This window comes from Telmatherina bonti (genome assembly GCF_933228915.1).
Source record: "Telmatherina bonti genome assembly, chromosome: 2".
Classification (NCBI taxonomy): domain Eukaryota; kingdom Metazoa; phylum Chordata; class Actinopteri; order Atheriniformes; family Telmatherinidae; genus Telmatherina; species Telmatherina bonti.
Genome location: NC_136620.1, coordinates 29055886 through 29078401, shown reverse-complemented (window position 1 = coordinate 29078401; position 22516 = coordinate 29055886). Strand labels below are relative to the sequence as shown.

Below are 22516 nucleotides of genomic sequence, written 5' to 3'. Positions count from 1 at the left end.
TTCTAAAAAGAAGGTTAAGGTACTGTGTTACTTTTGTTGTGTTTTTTTTTTTTTTTTGTTGTTGTTGTTTTTGTTGTTGATAAATTTGACTCGTAATATTACAGGATTTTAGTAAAATCAAAGCTTACAAAAAGTAAATACATTGGAAGTCCTGCAACTCTAAGCTCAAAAAGTGTGGAGGTATTTGTGTTGGAGAGAGTCTGTGGGATAAAAATACATAATGACTCCATTGCATGTGTGTTTTACAAATCTATGCTGCATAGCAACTGTCATCATCAAACATTTACATGATTGCGAACTGAGGTACTTCAGAGTTGTTGACTGAGACCTCTCTTGTAATAAAAGTGTTTAGTGATGTCACATTAATATTCAACAGCTAAGGAGTTAGAACAGGCCTACCTCACACCACACTTGGGATGTGAGGTTATCACAGCTACAATATTTTCGGATAAAGGCTTTAATCCATATAAACAATAAACATAAAAAAATAGACAACCAGAGGTCATTTACTACTTCCACAGTGTACAGATTTCACTCTGATTGACAATTACTATTTGCCTTGCTTTTGGTTTCACATGGTTTAGATTAGCTTTCTTTTTTTTTTTAAGCAACTCCAATAAAAAATTAAAAATAAAAAAAAAATAAAAATAAGTCGGCCTTTCAGATATGATCAATTTCAACTCCTTAGACCTTTGATGAACTCATTTAAAATAAATTGTAATATCATAAACCGAGAGGTTAATTTTGGATGTATAGTGCTGTGTAAAATAAATTAATATGAGCATCTATAATGTAACCTTATTAAACATATGTTGCAATTGATTCTATTATACATTATCTGTTCAATATTGTGTTGAAAAGTAGTTCCAATTGAACTTTACATGTATTTGAAGTGGTTAAAGAGAACCAGTTAAATCTGCACTGGAAATTATATATTTGCATGTTTTGACAGTAAACAACAATATATGCTCTTCAGTTTCATAGGAATGCATACAATCTTCCACCCCATGATGCCCTGGCACAGATCCTACCAGATAACCCTTCACACCTCCATAGAGCAAAGACTGAGTAGAGCCCAGCAGGAACAGCATGCACCAGCTGAGAAGACAGAAGCTACACAAGGCAACAAACCCAACAGAATCTATTCAGGTATTTCCATCCACACAAATGGTATACAACTCAGCTTCATGCAATGAGCTGCAGACTATAATGAAGATTCATTTTAGTAAAACAGTTGTTTTAAATGTGTTCATGCTTCATATATGACTCTGAGGGGGATCTCAGCATGGCACACATCGGTAACCTTCAAAGTAGGGTGAATGACCACAATCAATACCTTAACTATGCAATCAATCAGTGAAGCAATCCCCAGTGTCAGCTTTAGTTAGTGAACAGTGACAAGAGATGGTGGATGAGATGGGAAACTATACTGGTTACACCCAAGCTAAGACATATAAATAGTGGATTGTGGAATAGATTAACATTTCTCGATGTCTAATTACACAGAGGGAGCTGGTGAAACTCACACCTGTCTGAGATATGCAGTTCTTGACATTTTCTGTGTTATGATTGTTTTTTGATTTCATTCATATTCATACAGTTTTGTCTGTGGGGTCGCTGACATTTGGTCTTTCAGCTTGGGTATCAACGCTGCTCATGATAAGACTAGAGTGGAGTGTTTAATTAAAGTGTCCATTTCTCAAGCTTGAGTCCAGCTGTGTGGTAAGCAACTGTCTTAAGCTGTCTGTGTAAATGACAATAAGCCTACTTTGATGTCTTCCAAACATAGGAAGAAGGCAACTCATGTATTCACAGACAGAAGCAGATGCAGTTTTTTTTTTTTTTCCTTTTTGAACAGCATCTTTGAAAGCATTCATAAGACTTATCATGGGGAGATTCCTTCCCATCATGCATGTGGGGCCCCCAGCGGAGACGCCATCTCATCTATAGTCATGATTGTCACCTCATCCCTGCCCTTTCAATTAGATGCTCAATTTCACCCTTGTGTCCCACAGGAGTCACAACAACACCATTTCAGATTGGGATCCTTCTAAGCCAACCCCCCTCATACAAACAGCTGGACCCTGTTCTTCGTATCCACTCAATTCTTTCTTGTCAACATGATGGAGGGGCACGTGACAGACCGAGGAACAATGAAAGGATATATCTATCCAGTGATAGACATAGCCAGATAACAAAAGCATGCCTTGTCCAGAGAAACAACGTGATAACAGCAGGCACAGAGCATAATTCCTGGAAATAGGACAGACTGGAATTTTTGTTCAAATAAAAAAGAAGGTACTAAGAATGGGATGCACACACACACACACACACAAACACACATTAAAGGTATAATGTGAACATATATTTCATAATAACTTCTGGTTCAAGCACCAATAATAAAAAAAAACATTAATGCTGCATGTTTTACCCTTTAAAATGTGAGAATCTGGAGTCAAACAGCCTTACTAAACCATAAACAACTAATTACAGAAATGTCCTACTTTAAGGGATTTTATTGTGTTTTTGTTTCCAGTCAAGTCCTTTGAGTAATATCTTGATATATATATATATATATATATATATATATATATATATATATATATATATATATATTTTTTTTTTTTTTTTTTTTTTTTTTTTTTAATCTCAAACCAAAAGGAATTAGTTACTGAGAAAAAGAACATTGTGAAAACCACACAAATGTGTTGCTGGGATGTGTGGTCCTGTTTACTGGATCAGAGTATGTTATTAAAAGATGGGGTTGAGAGACATCTAGTGGTGATGATCACAAAGAGCCATTGCCCAGCAAGGTCACTGGGTTTATTGTCAGCGACAGCTGATACTAAATTAAAGACAAAAGACATCGTTGACTGTTCCCAGTAATCTGCCACATATATTCTGGTCATGTTTAACAATTAGCAAATTTTCTTTTAAAATCCATTTCTGACTTTCTATGTATATCCAGTCTTTTCCACAGATAACTCCTCTTATTGTTATCATCTTGTAATCCTTTTCAGTTATATTCTATTCTATTCTATTCTATTCTATTCTATTCTATTCTATTCTATTCTATTCTATTCTATTCTGTTCTATTCTATTCTATTCTATTCTATTCTATTCCTTCTCCAAAGTGACTTACATCTGCAAATGAGCAAAAAAAAAATTGAGCCTTAAGTGCCACTCTGAAAAGTTTGACTTTTTATCTTTTTACAAGTCGGGGTGACCGTGGCTCAGATGGTAGAGCCAGTTGTCCTGTGACCTCATGATCAGTGGTTTGAGTCCTGCTCCCCATACACTGCAGGCCAGAGAGGGGACAGAAGTGTCCTGAGCAGTCCCAGGCCCAGATGAATGCAGAGTGTTTTGTTAGAAAGACCATCAGGCATAAAACATGGGCCAAAGTACAAATGTGTGAATAAGGCTTCCATATCACCTTGGTAGCTGGAGTCGATGAATCACCATGGTGACCCCTTCAGGGAGAAAATCAGAAAGGAAAACATCTCTTAAAGGTGTTTAACTTTTGTGAAATGTCCTCATGATAAGGCATTGAAGGTTTTAAAAACATGCGTTTAAAAAAGAAAAAAAAAACTACATGTATTATAAACTGTAAGTTTATTTATTTGTAAAAAAAAAAAAAAAAAAAAAAAAAAAAGTGAATTATTTAAAAAGAAGAAACATTTACTGATTACATTCATTATAGGTTTTCAGCCATATATTTGTCGGTAACCTTGAATAATCTCCTGAATTAAGGCTGTAAGAATATATTTACTAGTTTTCATGTCACAGGCTATTTTTTATTAAGTAATACAGAGAATTTCTGAACACAAAAGATCCCAACACGGAGTTCAGTTACTGAAAAAGAAGTTAAAATAGGATCTAATTTCCTTTAAGGCAACACTACAGATTAGAATACAGACCAGTCTCCCAGTTCAAACACACCAGATTTACATGAGCTGTTGGATGTGTTGAATGATGCATACTTGACCAGGTATACATGGAAAACCTGCAAGATTCCGGCCTTCAAGGAAGGTTTCCCCACCCTTACATTTCTGAACATGTATAATTTGACCATTTTCATTCATTTCATTTATTTTACCTGTTGAATCTTTTAAAAAAAAAACATTCTCACAAAATCCACATGAATCCACATTCCCACATGAATATAAACTATCCTGTTTTCTGTCTTAATATTTTCACAAAGGTTTGGTTTATATTTCATGACCGCAAAAGGCAGATCTGCGGAATAATTATGTGGTAACTAGGAGCTATTAAAGTTCCATTTTATTTCATTATAAAATATAAACAAAATGAAACACTAAGCCTGAACCTGACTGTAATATTCACTTCTCTGTAGTCAAAAAATCATGCACATTTGAAAAAAAGAAGAAAAAAAAAAGGATTTTTGTTTATGTAAGTGATCAGGTGACAAAGTTTCAAGGTGATAGAGAGTTTTTAAGAATATTACCCGCATCCAAAATGTTGTTACTTTTCCATATATAAAACATTTAGCCAAGGGTAAAATAGTAGAAGACGTCATAAATCGGAGGACATGGCTGGTGACGTTGGAGACAGAAAACAGTCAGTACCACAGATCTGTCTATGAACCACAACCTTGGCTGAGATCTGCTGGATACTTGGTCACTGATGTCATGACCAAAGTTAAGATGAATGAGCGGCCAGAAAAAAAACTACAGCCTTTTCTAATGCTCAACTTCCCGTCTGATCATCGGAATTATATGTTTGAACAGTCATGAGACCAAATTATGTTAAAGTAGAAAAAGACTGAGATCTAATGTAGGAGAAAAGAACTAATTCATTAAAATTAGACTAATGCAGCAACATCCATGTTCTTAAGATTTCTTCATTGGCAGACAAAGTTATTACACAGATTGTGTCTCACTGCACGTTTGCAAATCCTTGTGATGCTCTGTGTCTAAGCAGACTGTGCTGTTCTGTGATAAGGCAGCTCATTTAGGCCATGGACCCTGATAAGCTCAGTGGTTTTAACAGTCCTTATCTCCTGAAGGACAGTTTTTGACCCTCACTGAAAGAATGTTCCTTACAGTCGGTCTGCCAGCACTAAAGTAAAAAGACTGGATTAACATCCTATTTGACAAAAAAAATAAATAAATAAAATAAAATTTAGGTGTAAAGCTTTTTTATTTGTGAATATTGTGATCATTATTGCTCTTAAGCCTACACTTCATAACCAACATTTTTTAATTTCTCTGTATGACACATACTTTAAACAAGTTAGAATATTGTGAAAAATATAATAAAAACAAAATGCAATGATTTGCAAATATAACAATCCCAAATTTTCTTCACAAACACCAAGTTTTGAGAAACATTTTGCTTCTTTATAATCAATATTAGTTTATCCTTGATGACAGCAAAAAGTTGGAACATGGTAACAAAAGGCTGAAAAGGAAATGACACTGAGATATATATATATATATATATATATATATATATATATATATATAATCCACTGTCCATTGAACAGAAGCGAGATCATCCAACTTGTATTAAGTGATCAGTTTGCAAGCCTGCCGTTCTGATAGTATGAGGGTGTATTTGTGCACATTGAACTGGGAGTTTAAAAATCTGGAACGTTAAATGGTATTCATATGTTTAACAGCAACATTTTTTCCCATTCAGATGAAATCTTATTGAAGAAAGGTCTTGTGTATTCCAGCATGACAATGCTAACGTTCCACATTCTGCATTTTTCTGTGGTTTTGTCGTAGAGTCGGGGTGCTGGACTGGTCTGCCTGCAATCCAGTACTTTCACCAGTTGTAAGCATCTAGGGCATTGTGAAATGCAAAATATCACTAAAATGATTCAGGACTATTGATGGGGCAGAATACTAAAACAGACACTAGAACAACTTTTTCTCCAAAAAGGTCCAGTTCTGCAGAATTGTGTTAACCAGATGCTGCACAGTGCACTTTCTAAATAAGACATATTGTCTTTGCTCTATATGAATTAAATACTGCTTTTTGAGATTTTGAAACCGTTGCCTTATAGTTTTATATACAATTTAAACGATACGCAATCTTTCTTGGCATTAGGTTTGTACATTGCAGGGAAAATTAGCCACTCAACTTAATGTAATCATTTTCTCAAAAAATCATTTTAATCTCAGAAATAAAAATAAATAAATTAAAAAACAAACTTTGGCATATTTCAACAAAAACTTGCAAAAATGAGCCAGGGAAGCTATTACCTGGATGCAGTGATATATGCTGTGCTATGTTCTTTCAAACTGGACAGAGAGTAGTAGTACGCCTTAGCAGAGGAACAGGATCCTAAAGCTGCAGAAGGAGCTGATCAGCATCAGAAGAGACACCAAACACTATTTGTAACCATTTAGGCCAGCAGCTGTGTCTTGTGTTTAATTATTTTATATTCTGTTATGTATTTGAATGCATTGCAGTGAGAAAGAGCTGCTAAACCTCTTAGAGACCACAGATATTAACCGTCTCTGCAGTGAATCACCTGTTAACTGCTAAAGATGGGAGCTATGGGAGTCATAATGAACAAGCTGAAGGTGAACAGGAGGAAAGACTGTCTCTTCTGCAGTAATTATCTGATTCTAAAACAGGAAATGTTTCATTCTATAAAATCTTATTATAAATTGGTTTGATCGGATGATGATTGGATAATATTCTTTATAATTGCTTTTAAAGTTACAGGTAATTGAGAGGATGGAAAAAGCAGACCAAAGCAAATTCACAGAGAAGACAAAATGCAAAGAAGCAGGAATATTGAAAGAGGAGGGAGACCAAGATAAAACTAAAAGTTTGTTGAATGTGAAATTACAAGTCATCAAATATTAGAAATATTAACATGTACCATTGGATGGGAGGGGCTACGTTTTATAAAAAAAAAAAAAATTAAAATCAATATCAAGAAAATCTAGAAAACCAAAAAAAAAAAACTTGTAGAACTGATTGGAAGCCAAATCAAGACCCTGTTTTTCAATAAAAGACATTTAAAACAATGCTTATTACAACAGAAGGGTTGTGATTTGTTCTAATGAGCAGTGACACCACAAATATGAACTTGATGTTACATCATGTTCTTAATCAACACAAAATCCATCATTAATTTGCAAAGAACATTAAAAAAACAACAACATATACCATCTATGAGTTGCATTGTTTATTCATCACTGGCTTATATAGATACATGTATACTTTTTTCTTTTCATATACAAATGCTCTTCAATGTTTTAATATATTGTTAAAGTGAAATACATTTACATAGTTAATTACAATTTCCACTAAGTTTTGTACAATCCACATAATAACTTTCTGCACAAGTTAATAAATCATTGAGGTAATTAACACACATTTTTCTTTTTTTTCCTAATGCTTGTGTTGCTCTTCATCTACAATTGGAAGATTTTATATATTGTGGATGCTTTTGGAAACATATTTTAACTAAATCTATTGAAGAGCCTCACAAATTACCTTAACTCACCACACACCACAAATTTCATTCAAGAGTGTGTTACCGACCAGCTTGTAGAGGTCTCAGAGTCAATATAACAGGTTTGTCTGGCAGCAGAATGAGCTCAAATTTACTCTGTACCTCCAAATGCCGCTGCTTCTCCACTCTGAAGTTTTCCAGCATCTTAAACAGAAAAACATGTTGTATGTTGAAGCATGTCATATGAAGTGGAACAATACCACATGGTGAAACTCCTCATTAAAGTATACATTTCTTACATGGATGAGGAAGATTTGCATTTCCGTCTCAGCTATTCTGCGTCCTAAACACTGACGTGGACCAAAACCGAATCCCAGGCTTTTGAAGTAGTGTGTCTCCGACCTGAGCCAGCGAGAGGGCTGATACTGCTCTGGGCGAAAGAACACCTTGGGGTCTCTGCCCATTGCATACAGTCCTAACTGGACAAGAGTCTAAACACACAAAAAACATACCAAAAAAACAGTAAAACCAAGGATACTTCACTGCAGATTCATTATTTTCTTTTTATAAATATTATTCATATGCATGATTGTCTCTTACCCCAGCTGGGATATGGTAGTTTTGGATAATTATATCCTCTGCAATGTATCTTTGCAAACTCACTGCAACCGGATGCAACCTGAAGCATCGACGTTAGACCGTTTTAGTCAAGGAAACAATTAACCTTAACTAATAAATTACTTCAAAAACATGCTGCAAAAACATTCAAACATTATAAGCAAGTAGAGAAAAAGAGTGCAACAAATTCCAAAATAATCTTGGAATTTTAAATTTTGATCAAATTAAAAATACACTTACATAATTATGTATTTGTGACATAAAAATGTGGATATATTTAAACCTAAGAAGTCATAATTTGCTATCTTCCTCTCTGTGGTAGATGTAGCACATTGTAGCACATTTTCACCTCAGCGTTTCCTTCAGAGCACCTTTAACCAAAGGAATTCGCTTCAGCATTTCCAGCATGTCTCCCTGGCTTGCAACCCGAGCTGCAGCTACTTCCGCCCTCAGCTCCTCCTGCAGGTTGGGGTGTCTGGCTAATTCATACAATGTCCACAGGAGTGTTATAGAAGTCTAGGAGACACAAAGCAGCCTTCTGAGAAGAAATCCAAAAATGAAATCATTTCTGTCGTTCTTGTCTTGTCTTACTGTGTCAACCCCTCCAGCCATCAGCTCAGTGACACTGGCCTTGATGTCTTCAATGGACAGCTTGTCCAGCATGAGAAGGCTGGCCAAAACTCCTGGATATTTCTGAGAAGTACTTGCATCCTGACGTAAATGCCTATAGATATTCTGGATGCAGCGGTCCGCTGAAGCACAAAGAGGAGAAAATGAACTAAAAATTTACACCATTACAGAATGCATTTGAAGTTCATTAGAACCAACAGAACCAAAGTCTCTTCTTTTGAAATACTTGAAATGTTAATCCTGAGTACCTCGTTGTCTTACCTTGGTTGAATATCCCATCCCAAGCTGCCACATGGTCCCGCCATATCTTTGCCCCAATCTGCCTCAGCAAAGCAGGAGGTATGTACAGCATGGGTGAGGTAGTCTTGAACATGAGGGTGATGCAGTCGATGAAGTGTTGAGCTTCCGGATCTATGTAATCCAGCATCAAACCCAAACGCTCACCATACAGCACTGAGCTCACCGCTGTGTGAGACACATTCAATGAGAAAAAACCAAGCGTTATGTGGGGAGAAAAAATTTTCTGTGTTCATAGAGATTTTTTAAAAATTGTTCAAATGGAGAACAGTCTTACACTCTAATGCATATTTAAAGAGTTCCTGAGAGAGGTCTGTGGTCCATTTGTTTTGACCACTTCGCTTGATCTTTTTATGAATTCTGGCCACAAAATCCTGGCCCACATCATCCAGCAAAGGCACAAAGTTTTCCATCATCTTCAGAGAAATCACCTCCTTGTTTAGAATGACACGGTTTGACCTCCAGTCTTCCCCGTTCCTATAGAGAGACGATATTTAAAACTTTTTTTGGCATAATAAAATAATTGGCTGCTTTAGAGTTTCTTTGTAAAACAGAAATGACACATTTAGGACAGGAGAATAAATACACATACTTCAATAGAACTCCATATTTGTGGTTTCTGTAGTCTCTGTACAATGTCCATGCTTCAACTTTGAGCCTTTTAGGATAATGTCCCTCTGCTTTGAACAGGATTGCAGCATCCTCTGGTTTGATGATATTAACACTTTCATAATAGCCTATTTTCTCTCTGTCATCCAGAAAGGAGAAGAAATGTAAATGCAATATCAGCTGTTTGCTTTCAGATTATGTGACCTTGTGGGACAAGTATCAACATAGATTCTGTCTTTTTTCCAGTGACGTCATTCAAAGACGTCTGTTTTGTCTGATGAACAGACTCAAGGAGTTATCTTACTTGTTGCGTGATATATGTTAAAGTGTCTCATCTGTTACCTGTAAATGGGTCCGAAAGTATTGAAGTTCTGTACCATGATGTGGTGGAGCTTTCTAAAGCCATCCAATTTCCAAAAATTGTACAAGTTGACCAGCCCATTCTTCCACAGTCCAGGAATTTCACTGAACGGCCTGACGATGCTGCTGCTCTCCGAGTACGACTGTCGGATCACCGGCATGCTGCTGCTGCGGCGCACACCTGATGTTGTCAGCTCCTCCATCCAGGACAGGGGCAGCATCACAGGGCTGCGCCACATCCTCCACCTGGCCGTCTCAATGAGAAAAATGCTCACTCTAGTTTAAACTCAGCAGCTACTCGTGCTCTCCCTGGGACATCTGGAGCAAAAGAGGGAGGCAGGAGGCTGGTCTATAGAGTCGGCCCCCCTTGCTGTGCTGATCAAGGCTCTCCAGTTTGAACTGACAGCCCAAAGGACTATGCCAAACGACAATATGTCTATTTATGTTTTGTTTTAAAGATGCATCTGCCCATTTTATATAGTTTCATGGAATTATAAACCTCTCTTTCTCATACCAGCCTATTAGAGTTCATTATAATTAACGCATCTGTGTTACTAAACAAGTATTTCCTGTAATCTGTTAAGAAAAGACCATGACACATTTGAGTTTATAAAACCTGTAATCACATCACACATTTAAAACTTGAAATTCACAATTTAGAAAATTACAGAGTTAATAAATAGCAAACAAATTCACTTCAAATTTTGTTTCAGTAGTTTTACGAGTTCTTCTAGTTTCATCGCTGTCTTGATGTCTCCCTTGATTTTCAGTCTGCCACTGGTATAAGCTGCAAATGGCTGCAGCCCACCCTGGAACATGGCCAGGAGGTCGTGGTCACTCATGCTCAGAGTCACATCTGGTTCTCGACACAAGGACCCCGATCCAACTGCACCGTTACCTAATTAACACACAAAAACAAACACTAACTGTAGTCTTTGCTGAACTACTTCCAAGATATATCAGTGTGGATTTTACATTTCTTAATGTAAATTCAATCTAACGGAGATTATTTAGTTTGGACAAACCTTATGTACCCCTTGGCCTTGAAATTTATTCTAATCAGTCATTAGTGTAAATACTTTCTGTGATTTTTGGCTGGCTGTTCAAATTATCCAAACACACCAGATTAATTATCAAGACTTTTTCTCCCTCATCTTAGCTGTAGGTGTTATCTCACACCCAGACTTTCAACAGTTTTTCTTTTGTTATTTCTCAACTAAGAGCACTGTAAATGTTTAGATCAGTTATCTCTTCATCGCTGGCAAGCAGAAGACAGTGATCACACAGAGTGCCGAAACATAAAAAAAACACGGTTGTAAAACTTAACCAAGTCAAAGAACTGATATTGAACAACAACAGTCTGCTGGATCTTCCCATATCCAGGCAAAGGTGATCACCTTATTGGTCCTTGCCATTATTCTTTGGTAAAGCTGCACTTGTTTTAGAGTTACTCAACTGAACATTACCAGCTGGTAAGGACCAATCTCTTCTCCTTGCCATTGATTCAAGTTGAGCTTGAAACCTAGCCTTCACCTAACAATCAGTTTTTTTAGACATTTGCTTTGAGTGGTATTGCACTGAGTTTATTTCAACTACTTCTGTTTTTAAAATAACTTTGTAAACAAATCTAACACCAACAGCAACATTATAAGGCAGATTTAGTTAGTTTTAGGTTCTTGGATTCATTTCAGTTAAAAAAAAAAAAAAAAAGCCACACTGTCATCACCCATTACCTTGATTCAAATCCAAATAGTATTTATGTTGTTGTCCATCTGCTGAGCTGACTTCAAACTGAAAAGAGGCTCCAACCTGGTGGACCAAAGATTCAGAAAGCAGCATCTGGACACTACTGAGCAGCTCTTCGATACAGCTTAGCGTTGTGTTGACAGACTCAGGACCACAGTGGAGCTCGTCTGTAAATGCTATGCTGTCGTCTGAAGAGAATTGAGACATGCTTTAGAGAATACACTTTTGCTGATGATGGACTAAAGCAGATGCAAAGTGATTGGTCTTACTCTGGTGAGGATGTGAAGTGCTACTCTGGCTCAGAAAATGCATGGCCAGTTGCTGAATGGGACCAGTAAGGCCTTCCAGTCCAGGTACAGAAGGAGGCACGATGAGCGACGCAGCCTGGCCTTCCTCTGGGGCTTTCAGTAGAGAGCCAATGGTAAGTTCTACTCTATCCACTTCAAGCCCCCAAGGACGAGTCATTTCATTTATGTCCATCTGTAGAGAAGACAAACAAATGTTAGAAGAAAAGCATAGCAGTGTAAAATGTAACAGCTCCAGAGTGGCCTCACCCCAAGATAGTCTCCTAGTTTCACTCTCTCAGTTTGGATTTCCCTGACAGTCTTCTTGGCAAGACTGTGGATCAAAGCATTCTGTGCCGTCATCCTTGTGGAGACATTCAGGTCCTGGACTGACACTACTGACATGACGGGGTTCCAAATCCTGAACTGGATGTCTGCTCCGACTGACAACATGCCACCATCCCGACTAGTCACCTATCATGGCAGAGTTCCATTTTATAATAAAAGTAATTGGTCAGTTTATTTGGGCTTAACACAGACAATACTACAACATGAAATATACACAAATATCTCACCTTGAATGAGCAACATTTAGTTGTTTAAAGTGAAAAAAATGAGACACTACAAGTTAATTCATACAAAAACACATGTTTTTAAAGTCAGAAGCATAAAATAATTTCCACAAGGATTTTCAATGTGATTATTTTGTTTGGGACGAAAAAAAAGTTTTAAAAAATAAAGTTTTAATGATCGCAAACAACCTGCCACACATGACTAAGATCTCTCCCGTTGGCAAGAAAGGGCTCAGCAGTGCATCAAGACTGCCACCTGCAGGACAAAGTGATCTGTACAAAACTAACAGAAAGTGTAGATTAACAAGCATGATTTGAGAGCACTTAAAGAAATAAGGTATTTCTTGTATCTGTGCTTATGTTTAAATTGAAAATTACTGATAAAAATTACTAATGCGAAAACCTTTCAATTTTACATAAAAGACCAAAAGACATTGTCAAAGATATAAATAAAACTAGAAATGCACTGGTAGAGCCCAGACCTCAACGAAGCAGCTCATTTTCACCCATATTGTGAAAAATACTTTTAAAAAGTCTTGTGTCCACAATTCCTTCTGGATCACAAACAAGATCCAAAAAAAGAAAAGACAAATTCTGCCTACCATTTTTTATGTAAAGATGCTAACAAATACATGGCCATAAACATAGACTCCTTGGTGAAGAGAATAACTGAACCATGTTGTAAAAAAGATTTTATATAACAATACGATATAACAATAAGATAACAGGTCCTAAATGACAAGTACTTACATCACATCTGAAACTAATAACAAATACTGCTGAGCCATTTCTTTAATGCCACAATAACAAGTGCAAATCACAGTGAATAACACATAAAGATCCCTAGTCCAATGAAAATAAAATCAAACACTACTTAGGTAGTGTTCAGGTTTGGTTAGAGAGAAATTCCTTTTTTTTTTTTTTTTTTTTTAACACATTTGGGATGAAATTAACAAGGTTTGTGGATTTTCTGGACAAACCAGGTTATGATTGCTAGTCACAAGGGATGAGCATTCAATTAAAATGTGTTAATCAATCACTAAAAATGAATCGATTTTTTATTAATCATTAATATTTTTATATTAAGGTTTAGTACTTATAGACATTATATAGAGTGAAAATTAAAAAAAAGAAAAAAAAAGTGTGTTTCATCAAATATGCACTGACATACTTTAACACCATTCTAAAAGATGTACTAGATAAAGCAATTAAAAAATAATTAATCCACCATCAATTAATTATGCCCATCCCATTTCTGTTTTGAAAATGTACCTGTTATGCAATTGAGCAACTAAATATCATTTTATCTAAAAGAAGACAGACATCTTTACAATCAGCTTCTACAAATCTATGTTATTTAAACAGCAATGTAGAGCAGAGAAAAAAATAAGTGTAATTGATTTTGATGTGGAAGTAAACTTTCATTTTAAGAAGTTTGTTCATGAAGACAGTATGAAACGAAAAAAAAACCAACATTATTAGGCTTCAACAATCCCAACAGTTTAACATTTAATGTTGAAACACATGCAGTTTACCTGGCAAGGAGGTATGTTGAAAGCACGGGTCCGCAGGTCTACTCTCTGCCACTGGTCAATGAGGGGCAGCACAACAACAATACCGGGACCCTTTGGAGGGCAAATTCGCCCCAGACGGAACACCACTATCCTTTGGTAGTTCGGCACCGTCTGTGAGTCAGAATTAATAATTTTTATCTTGAGCAAGTAAGTCTAACTGCTGAGGATGTAAATGATTACAGAAATGATCACTTTACCTTCAGTACAAACCATCCTGTTACTGGAAATGTTATGAAGGTGCAGATGTAAACAAGGCAGATGACAATCAAGCTGCAAATCCAAGACAGCCATCCTTGTGATGTATCTTTAAAAAAAAACAAAAAAAACACATAAAGTCTGGATTAAAAAAGAAAAGGGTTTAAAAGCACATGCAATTTTGCCAAGTCTCAGTAAAAATTACTGAAAATACATTATGTGAAAAATCTCAATTTGTTTTTTTTTTTTAATTATTTTGAAGAAGATATTTCTTTCTTTTGCTTCATTGTTTTTATTTATAAATGTCTCACAAACCTTTTCAAACTATCATAGCAATGGTGTGAGTAGTGTGGTGTGTTTACACAAGCTATAATATATCCCAAGATTATTATTTATGATTTATATCAAGCCCGGTGCGTACATATGTTATAGTCTAAATCCTCAAATACAAACTCTTAGTTTTGAGGCAGTTTTAATTTATCTTCTTTAAACCATAGCGGATCATTTGCTCCTAATCTCATCTAAACACACACTCGATACCAATCGTGTTAACTAGTTACCAACCAGTAAAATCGTTTGCAGAGACATTTGGGATGTAGTCAAATGAAAACCCTTTTTGGTAGCTGGGCTTTGTAAAGCTGTCAGAGTCCACAAATAAACCAGGGGTCCTCGGGGCGGTGGTGTCCCTTTGGGGGAGCAGCTGATAAGAGCGGTTAAACATTGCTCCGTATAATTAAATAAATTTCATTTTTCACTTAAAACAACTTCATACTAGTTAAGGTTACATGCGAAAGAGCGAAAACAACACGAATTTGTTTCCAAATAACGACAACTTCCGTGTTTTGTTGCCTTCTTCTTCTCGGAGCTGAAATCTGGTCGCTTGTAGACCTACATATGTGCGCCATCTAGCGTCTGTAGCTGAAACTGATGCTGCTCAATCCAGTTTCCTCTTTCTCACAGAAGTTTCAGGATAGCTCTCCAGGACCATAGACAGGACCTGGGCACCTGTTTTATATCAATGTAACGCCGTAAATTAACAAATGTTTTTGGATTGTTCTTAAGTCATTGACTCAAAGAAATTCAATTCACTTTGGCTGTCTGTGTTATAAAACAAAAATAGGCTATGAATACAAAGTACATAATGTAATATTAACATGGGTATGGATTAAGCCACTTGTAAAAATGCTTGATAAAACTTTTTTGTTCCTTAACTACTCCAGAGCCTGTTCCTGCCAGTCTTATTTCTGTCCTGTAATTTTTTTCCCAATACATAATATACACCTTAGTTTGGCACCTAAAATCCTAAAAATGCAAATGGATGATGAAATGGAGTAGCTTAGTAACTATTTGGTTTTTTTTAGTGATAAGCACCATAATCTCACAGCAAGTAAGTTTATGTTAAGGTCTTTGGATTACTGTTTTTGTCCAAGTGCTTTGACTTCCTTCCACGGTGTGAATATGTGTATTTTAGGTATTTTAATGAGTCTGAGTTTATGCCAGAGGTAAATTGAAGGTCTGTCCTGTGTTATGTTGAGAACTTCAAGGGATGTACTTTACATCTTTTTGTAATACCAGAAATTCTTTTTTTTGTGTTCATTATTTGTAGAATAGCTTTGTGAAATGTTTAGAGTAATATCTTGTGCTTGGTTAATGAAAGTAAAAATGAAGAAGAAATAACCACACAAGACTTTACTTCAAAAATCAAACAATCATATTTTCGTATAAGATAAGAACAGTGCTTTATTTGCATTTCCATATACAACGCAAATATGTTTGGACACACCTGACTAAGCACATTGATTGTACAGGCGTGTCCAAATTGGTACAAATGTGTGCCTGGTACTGTACTTTGTATGCAACAGTCATGCAGAATTGTTGTGTTAGTTAGTTAACAAAACTGAAATACTGACAAAGTAAAATGTGCAATTATGTAACTAAGAAAAAAAATTAAAATGTGACAACATTTTGAATGTATAACAGCAGAAAAGCACAGGTCAGAAGGCTCTGGTGTATAAAAGTACATCACTGTGTACAGTACCTGGATCCTAAAAGCATTTATATTTTAATTCAGTCAGAATTACTGTTCATAATTTACAGATGTGGTTACAGGTGTAAATCTCTCCAGTGACAAGTTGTTTCACAGGGATGATGTATGGGGAACACACTATAATCATAATATGACATGTACAACCAGGAAACTTTTGTTCATGCTTTTTTTTCTAGTTTTTAAACATGTCACACAGCAGCTTCTCCATGGGAGTGCTGCCAATGGTTCTGTGAAAGAACAGCTGCTCTATTTTCCTGGAGCTCACAAAGTGGAGGGATGGCAGCAGAAGCAACAGTCTTCCAAACCTTGTTGGACAAAAGCAAAGTGTGAGATAAAAATCTCTTTTTTCACATATATAGCCAGCTTCATATATTGGAGCTGCTCATTTGTTTGAAAATTGTTATGTGAGAAAATAAAGCAATAATTGACTCACCTGCCATTCTGATTGGGGTATGCTGAATGAATGTGCTGACTCAACAACACCTGTGACTGGTCCTGTAGGTTCTCCACCTGCTCTGAGTCTTTGAGGCTCCTTGTTTCTGCACGGAGAGTTAAAAGAGGAACATGGTTATATGATCCAGTCAACAGAGGCAAGGTGAATAATTCCTTACCTGGCTTGAACAACACAATAGCCTTCAAACAGGCAAACTCAGTCGGGTCAACAGCCAGGGCCTTAAAGCGACTAAAGATCTCCTCCAAGACCTGCAGGTCAGCTGTGGGAAGGCTGATCTTGGCCTGCTGTGTTTGGGAAAGGTCAGGCAGAGACAACAGAGGGCAGCTGTCCATGGATAGGGACCACTGGATGGCACACAAAAGGAACATCTCACTCCAAGCTTCTTCAAGCAAAATCACCTGATGAAGTTACAGAAAGATGAGGCTCGCATGATTTACATATTTGGAAACTGGTTCCAAACCAAATATGCAAAACATTACAACAAATCAGTCTGCCTCACCTGGTCTCGAAACGGCAAGTGAGCAAAAACTGGCAAGTTTTTTGCCCATTTTACTGACATAAAGAGAAGTCGTGCTGAAGTCTCATATATGCTCTCTGAACAGGTGGAGTTGTACGGAAACGGCCGACAATCAAAAGGAGTCTGATCCTTTTCTGAATCATTTGTTGTCACATCAATATTCTCGTCCACTTCATGAAGAAAAAAAAATAGAAATAAGGAATTAACACCACCAGGAGTCCCATGTTGCTTAGTTTGAACACATTCAAATCCAATATCTAGATTCATTTCATATCCTTTTTCATGCAATCTTACCATCCTCAGGCTCCAGTTTAGCACAGGTCTCTGCAGTCAGTAGGCTAACGATGAAGCGGTGGTTGTTATTAAGGTTGCTGCAGGGCTGGATGGTGTCAGAGTTGCTGGCAGATGAAGTGATCAAAGGTCTGCAGACAATGGGTGACTGGTTGTTGAAGGGGCTGAGCTCCTGTGTGGTGGCAAGGTGCTCCTTTTTACTGCCCACACTGACATGTGCTGCACTTCGAGGCTGGCGCTCATTCTGCACAGCTTGCAAAGGGAAGGACAAAGAATACATAATTGGAAACTGTTTTGAATTATATTTAAATTGTAGTTATAAGTGCAGGTAGCAGTGACTAATTTTCTCACCATCTTTGTTCATGCCAGCTTGGAGACATTTTTTTAATCGACAAGCTTGGCACTGGTTTCTATGTGCCTTGTCAACAGGACACCTGCCTGTGCCAGCCTGGCACCTACGATGTCAAAAGATGAACAATTATGTAACTAATTTTAGGTCAAATGATACAATTTCATCAAAGTAGTATTTGTCTATTATTTACTGCAGATGCCATCATTTAAAAATGCTCTTGCTCACCTGTAGATGAGTCTGCGTCGTACGCTGCGTTTGAAGAAGCCACTGCAACCATTGCAAGCATATATTCCGTAGTGTTTACCACTGCTTGAATCAGAGCACACTTTACAAAGCAGGCCTTGGGTGAGAGTTTTACGTGCACCTTTTTCTGTGTAAACAGACATCAGAAAAGAATATTGAAAACTGGTATTGATTTGATTTAGCTTAAACTTTGATTCTGTCCTTTACAGTGCTGCATGAATTTACATTACAGAAATCATAAATCTGAGACACAGAAAATAACTTCAGTGTAGCCCTACTTAAAATCAAATGTTTCACAGCTGTTGATGGCTCACCTGCTTGACTTCCGTCTTCGTTCTGTTTTGGGAAATTGTCGTTGTGCTCCGATGAAAACATGTCCATTTTGATGATGTGGTCTTCCATTTTATATTGTATATGAATGTGTCGATTAATTGTTTTGGGGAATATAAAGTCACTCCTAGAAGAATTTCCTCCTTTATACAAATTGCTAACTGAGAGGTTTTCTGTCAAAAGTATTGACACATGACAATGCCCTCAGAAACCACAAACTGTAGATTTCTTCCTTTAAGTCAAGCTTGTTTTAAAACCCTTGCAGAAAAGTAAACTCCCGTGGCAATGTCCATCTGCTGGTTGTGTCTGATGTAATGTGGGGTCAATGAAGATAGTCTGCTGGAGTGAGTGTGAGAGCTTGAAGTGTCTGGGGCTTTCTGGAGGAAGACAAGAAGCTTAGCACCAGGCGCTGTGTAAGCAAATGCTGATTTGTCATCCTCTTAATCTTTACTGCCTATAGGGGTAAATCAATCAGTCACACCACTAGCAGGCACCAAATTTATTAAAACAAGTAAAGGACAACAGGATTTGCCAGCTTTTACACTTATTCCCACAAAACTCTATGACCAACAAACACCAGAGAGAGACCAACGTTTAACAAAGAGTTTCTCTGTGACTGAGCATTTCTGGATCACTGCGTTCTTTAAAACAGTGCTTCTCAAACTGAGGGTCTGGACCTCCATGTGGGTTGTGAGATCATTTCAGGGGGTCACCAGATTATTGAAAAGTGGTATGGCTTTAATTTAATAAATAAATTTGGGATTTTTACAATGGCAGTCAAAACTAAACCATAAATATAGAGATAAATCTGTGAAATTAGTGCCTTTAATTTTTTAATACATGCCATATTAGTAACTATCTCCTTAAAAGAATCTGTTTTGGGGCATGTAGGTGCCTTGCCAAAGCGGTGAACCAAGTCTATTAAAAAAATTTTTAAAAAGACTTTATCGTCTCTATTGATGAATATTTAACAGTTTTCAGGATGGCTCCAAGACATCACATTTGATTGATATCACACGATTAATGACTTAGTGGTTGGGTGGGGGGCAGGGGTAGCAAACACCAACATATATTATATTCCGCATTGTGGCTCAAAATGTTTTTAGAGCCGCTGCAATGGAGGACATCTTGTAAACAGCAAAATAACAAGTGAAAATGTCAAAACACAGAATGTCAATTCAGTAATGGCGTTGTGGCTTGTAATCATCTGTAGATGACATAATCGAGATGTTTGATGAGGCACTTATAGAGCCTGATAAGTTTATTTAACCGTGTAACTGAAATGCTGAGCCAAACTTCTTATTTCTTTTTCATGCAGTTATATTTGGTATTAAACTTATCAACGTACTAAATCTGAATCCCACTCTGAGGGGACACACTTCTCATCTTCCTGTAGTCCATGTGGCCAGGTCAACAGGAATACAGCCACCCCAAATCAGCAAAGTAGCTTAACTTTCTGTAAAAGTCTCTTTCTTGGAGAGGGATCACGAGAGAGGGTGATGAGAAGAAAAACAATTAGTGCAGAGATTGAAAGAGCAGAAACAAGTTGGCCTTTAATTCCACTCTTCTGCCATATGGTGGCTGCTCTCTGAAGCCTCTGTCTGCCTCATTAGTGAATGAAGAGCCATTTAGTGTTATTAACACTATTTTCGCTCCTCTATTTACTTTTAAAGGTCAAAAGCTTTATTCAACAAACATGCTTTTTAATATTGCAGTCAGAAGGTGACAGTTCTCCCAAAGTGAAAATATTTTAATGTCTGCCCTGTTCACCGACTGATTACTATCGTGTGTTTAGTCCTAAGTCACTCCTGATTTTAAGAAGCCAACTTTATGGAAAACAAAGCTCTCCCTGTTGGCCTAAACTGGTTTAAAGGGATTACAAACTGAGGTTGTCTCCACACAGTTGTGCACATTTCGACCAAATGAACTTATAATCTGTTTCCTGAAATGACATGAAACAAAATTAAATTCAAACTATTTGATCAGTCTCAGAGAGAAATTGCAAAACTGATCAGTTTTTTCTGCTAAAATGAGAACAAAATTATTACATTTCAACAGCAAATGTGCCATAATGCAACAGTAGGCTACATGATAAAATAATTGTTGGTGTCATATCGTGCATCTCACTGTGTTAAAAGCTTTGGAAAAACTGATTTTCTATCCTACAAATTTTACACTTGTTTACAATTTAAGTCCTGTGACTGATTCAAGCGGAAAAGTGCACACAACGGACGGTGAGGATAACAAATTGCACTTATAGTAGAGCGAGACATCAAAACAAAGCTATAGAACCTAACTAATCAAATGCTTTCTTGGCAAATCCAAGAAAATATATATATATTTTTAAATCTTCTTGTTTAAGTAACCTCAACAATAACTTTAACTAACTAAAATAAAGTATTCAGATTCTAGCAGCTTCTAACCAGCTAGCGAAGACTCCAGCTCTCCCATGATCCTGAAATGAGTAAAACAGACACATAAAATGGAAAGAAAGGATATTCTACACAACAGGTCTCTATATATCATGACCTTTAAACTAATTTCTAATAAGTATGAGTAACCTCAACTCTTCATCATAATGGTGTGAAATCAGGGATGTACTGAAATTCAATAAGCTATGCACAACTACTGCACTACTAGTGACTTTACAATTCATAGATTGTTGTGAACGTTGCATTAAAGAACAAGGGACCCTACACTTAAAGTGCAAGGATTCACTGAAAAAATGGGTTAAAAAAACAAAGTCACAAGTTTGATTCTCAGGCAGGGAGGGGTTCAAACAGGGGCTGTCTGTGTGGGTAGGCCACACAGCTTCCCTGCATCTCTGAACTGGGATAAGCGATATACTAAATGAATGAATGAATGCATAAAGTCAAATTATGGATCGTCTGCATTGCTCACATGTCAGAAGAGTCTGGTTATTGTCTAGAAGACATGAAGTTAAGGGCATGCTCAAATTTCATCTTCAAGACAGGCTTCCTGTTTTGAGAAGTTTAGAATTTCATTGTTTGTGATCACTGATAATTTCCAAACATCCCAATTAATCTAAAATAAATGAGACATGAACAGAAATCTTGCAATAGTTTTCTCCTACTTGCATTTACTGGCTTGTTTGAATGCTTCGCTCTCCAGTTGTTGCCACAGCTAAGATAATGCAGCCATCAGCAAAGCACTGCTTTAAGGTTTTACCTGCCCAGGATAACTGTCACGTTTCGTCACACCTGAGCCCTGTGATTGTTGTGCAGATACAGGTCAATCTTTAGCAGTATGCTGCCATGAGCCAAGTGATTATGTATTTAGTGGAAACTTTTATGATGACAGAGCCTTGCAGGTGACTGGATACACGTCACCGGTAAAATCTTGGCTCAGTTACTTGTCAGGTTAAAGTCATCCACTGTTTATGACAGTAATCCTCAAATACATTGGTCATTTTACATATAGCCAGCTATACATGCATTTAGGGGTTTCTTTAGAGTGCATGCATCCAAAATCTTCCCTCCAATCAGCTGCTTTGCCTGGTTTGAAGCCTATACATGCAAATCCTGTGTAGCACAGGCTTATAATATGTGCAAGACAGAACTTTATTGTCCTTGAGAAGACGCCCTTGAACGCCAGTTCACAAATCTTTGCATCAGTCTAAGCAGCTTTTTGATATAATCTCCTTCTATATCAGCTATTGTCAAAAAGTGGGATTAACTTTTCAAGTTGTCACTGTTCTCTTTGTGCACAGAGAGCAGTTATATGAAAGTTGTTCAAGCACAAAATATGTTGCAACTAATTATGGGTTTTTCATTTCTTTTATCTAAATTTAAGCTTTTCATTTAAAAAATATATATATCAAAGGAAACAATTACTACAATAAAACATTAGAAAAATAACAGAATTGTGCTTGTGTTTTAGACAACTAAAATGTAAATAAATGGTCTTATATGATTTTTTTTTTTTTTTTTACATCAACT

At 36.8% G+C, this 22516-nt stretch overlaps 3 protein-coding genes across 3 annotated transcripts; all 3 read right to left on the bottom strand.

Annotated features, from left to right (window-relative positions):
- Positions 1–7519: 7519 nt before the first annotated feature.
- cyp11a1.2 (cytochrome P450 family 11 subfamily A member 1, tandem duplicate 2) lies at positions 7520–10191 on the bottom strand (the record flags this gene model as incomplete). The annotated part of the gene is made up of 9 exons (XM_079247322.1): positions 7520–7642; positions 7738–7929; positions 8039–8117; positions 8406–8572; positions 8648–8808; positions 8948–9151; positions 9261–9460; positions 9576–9731; positions 9935–10191. 9 exons carry the CDS (start codon positions 10189–10191, stop codon positions 7520–7522), a joined length of 1539 nt encoding a protein of 512 aa, XP_079103448.1.
- Positions 10192–10644: 453 nt separating this feature from the next.
- Positions 10645–15044, bottom strand: stoml1 (stomatin (EPB72)-like 1; the record flags this gene model as incomplete). The annotated part of the gene is made up of 7 exons (XM_079257526.1): positions 10645–10850; positions 11686–11886; positions 11968–12178; positions 12253–12456; positions 14090–14239; positions 14326–14432; positions 14888–15044. The coding sequence occupies 7 exons, from the start codon at positions 15042–15044 to the stop codon at positions 10645–10647; spliced, it is 1236 nt and encodes a 411-aa protein (XP_079113652.1).
- A 1498-nt stretch (positions 15045–16542) lies between these two features.
- On the bottom strand, positions 16543–18629 carry LOC306769015 (photoreceptor-specific nuclear receptor-like; the record flags this gene model as incomplete). The annotated part of the gene is made up of 8 exons (XM_079257515.1): positions 16543–16675; positions 16804–16909; positions 16982–17222; positions 17324–17511; positions 17636–17884; positions 17984–18087; positions 18210–18354; positions 18542–18629. 8 exons carry the CDS (start codon positions 18627–18629, stop codon positions 16543–16545), a joined length of 1254 nt encoding a protein of 417 aa, XP_079113641.1.
- Between the last annotated feature and the right edge of the window lie 3887 nt (positions 18630–22516).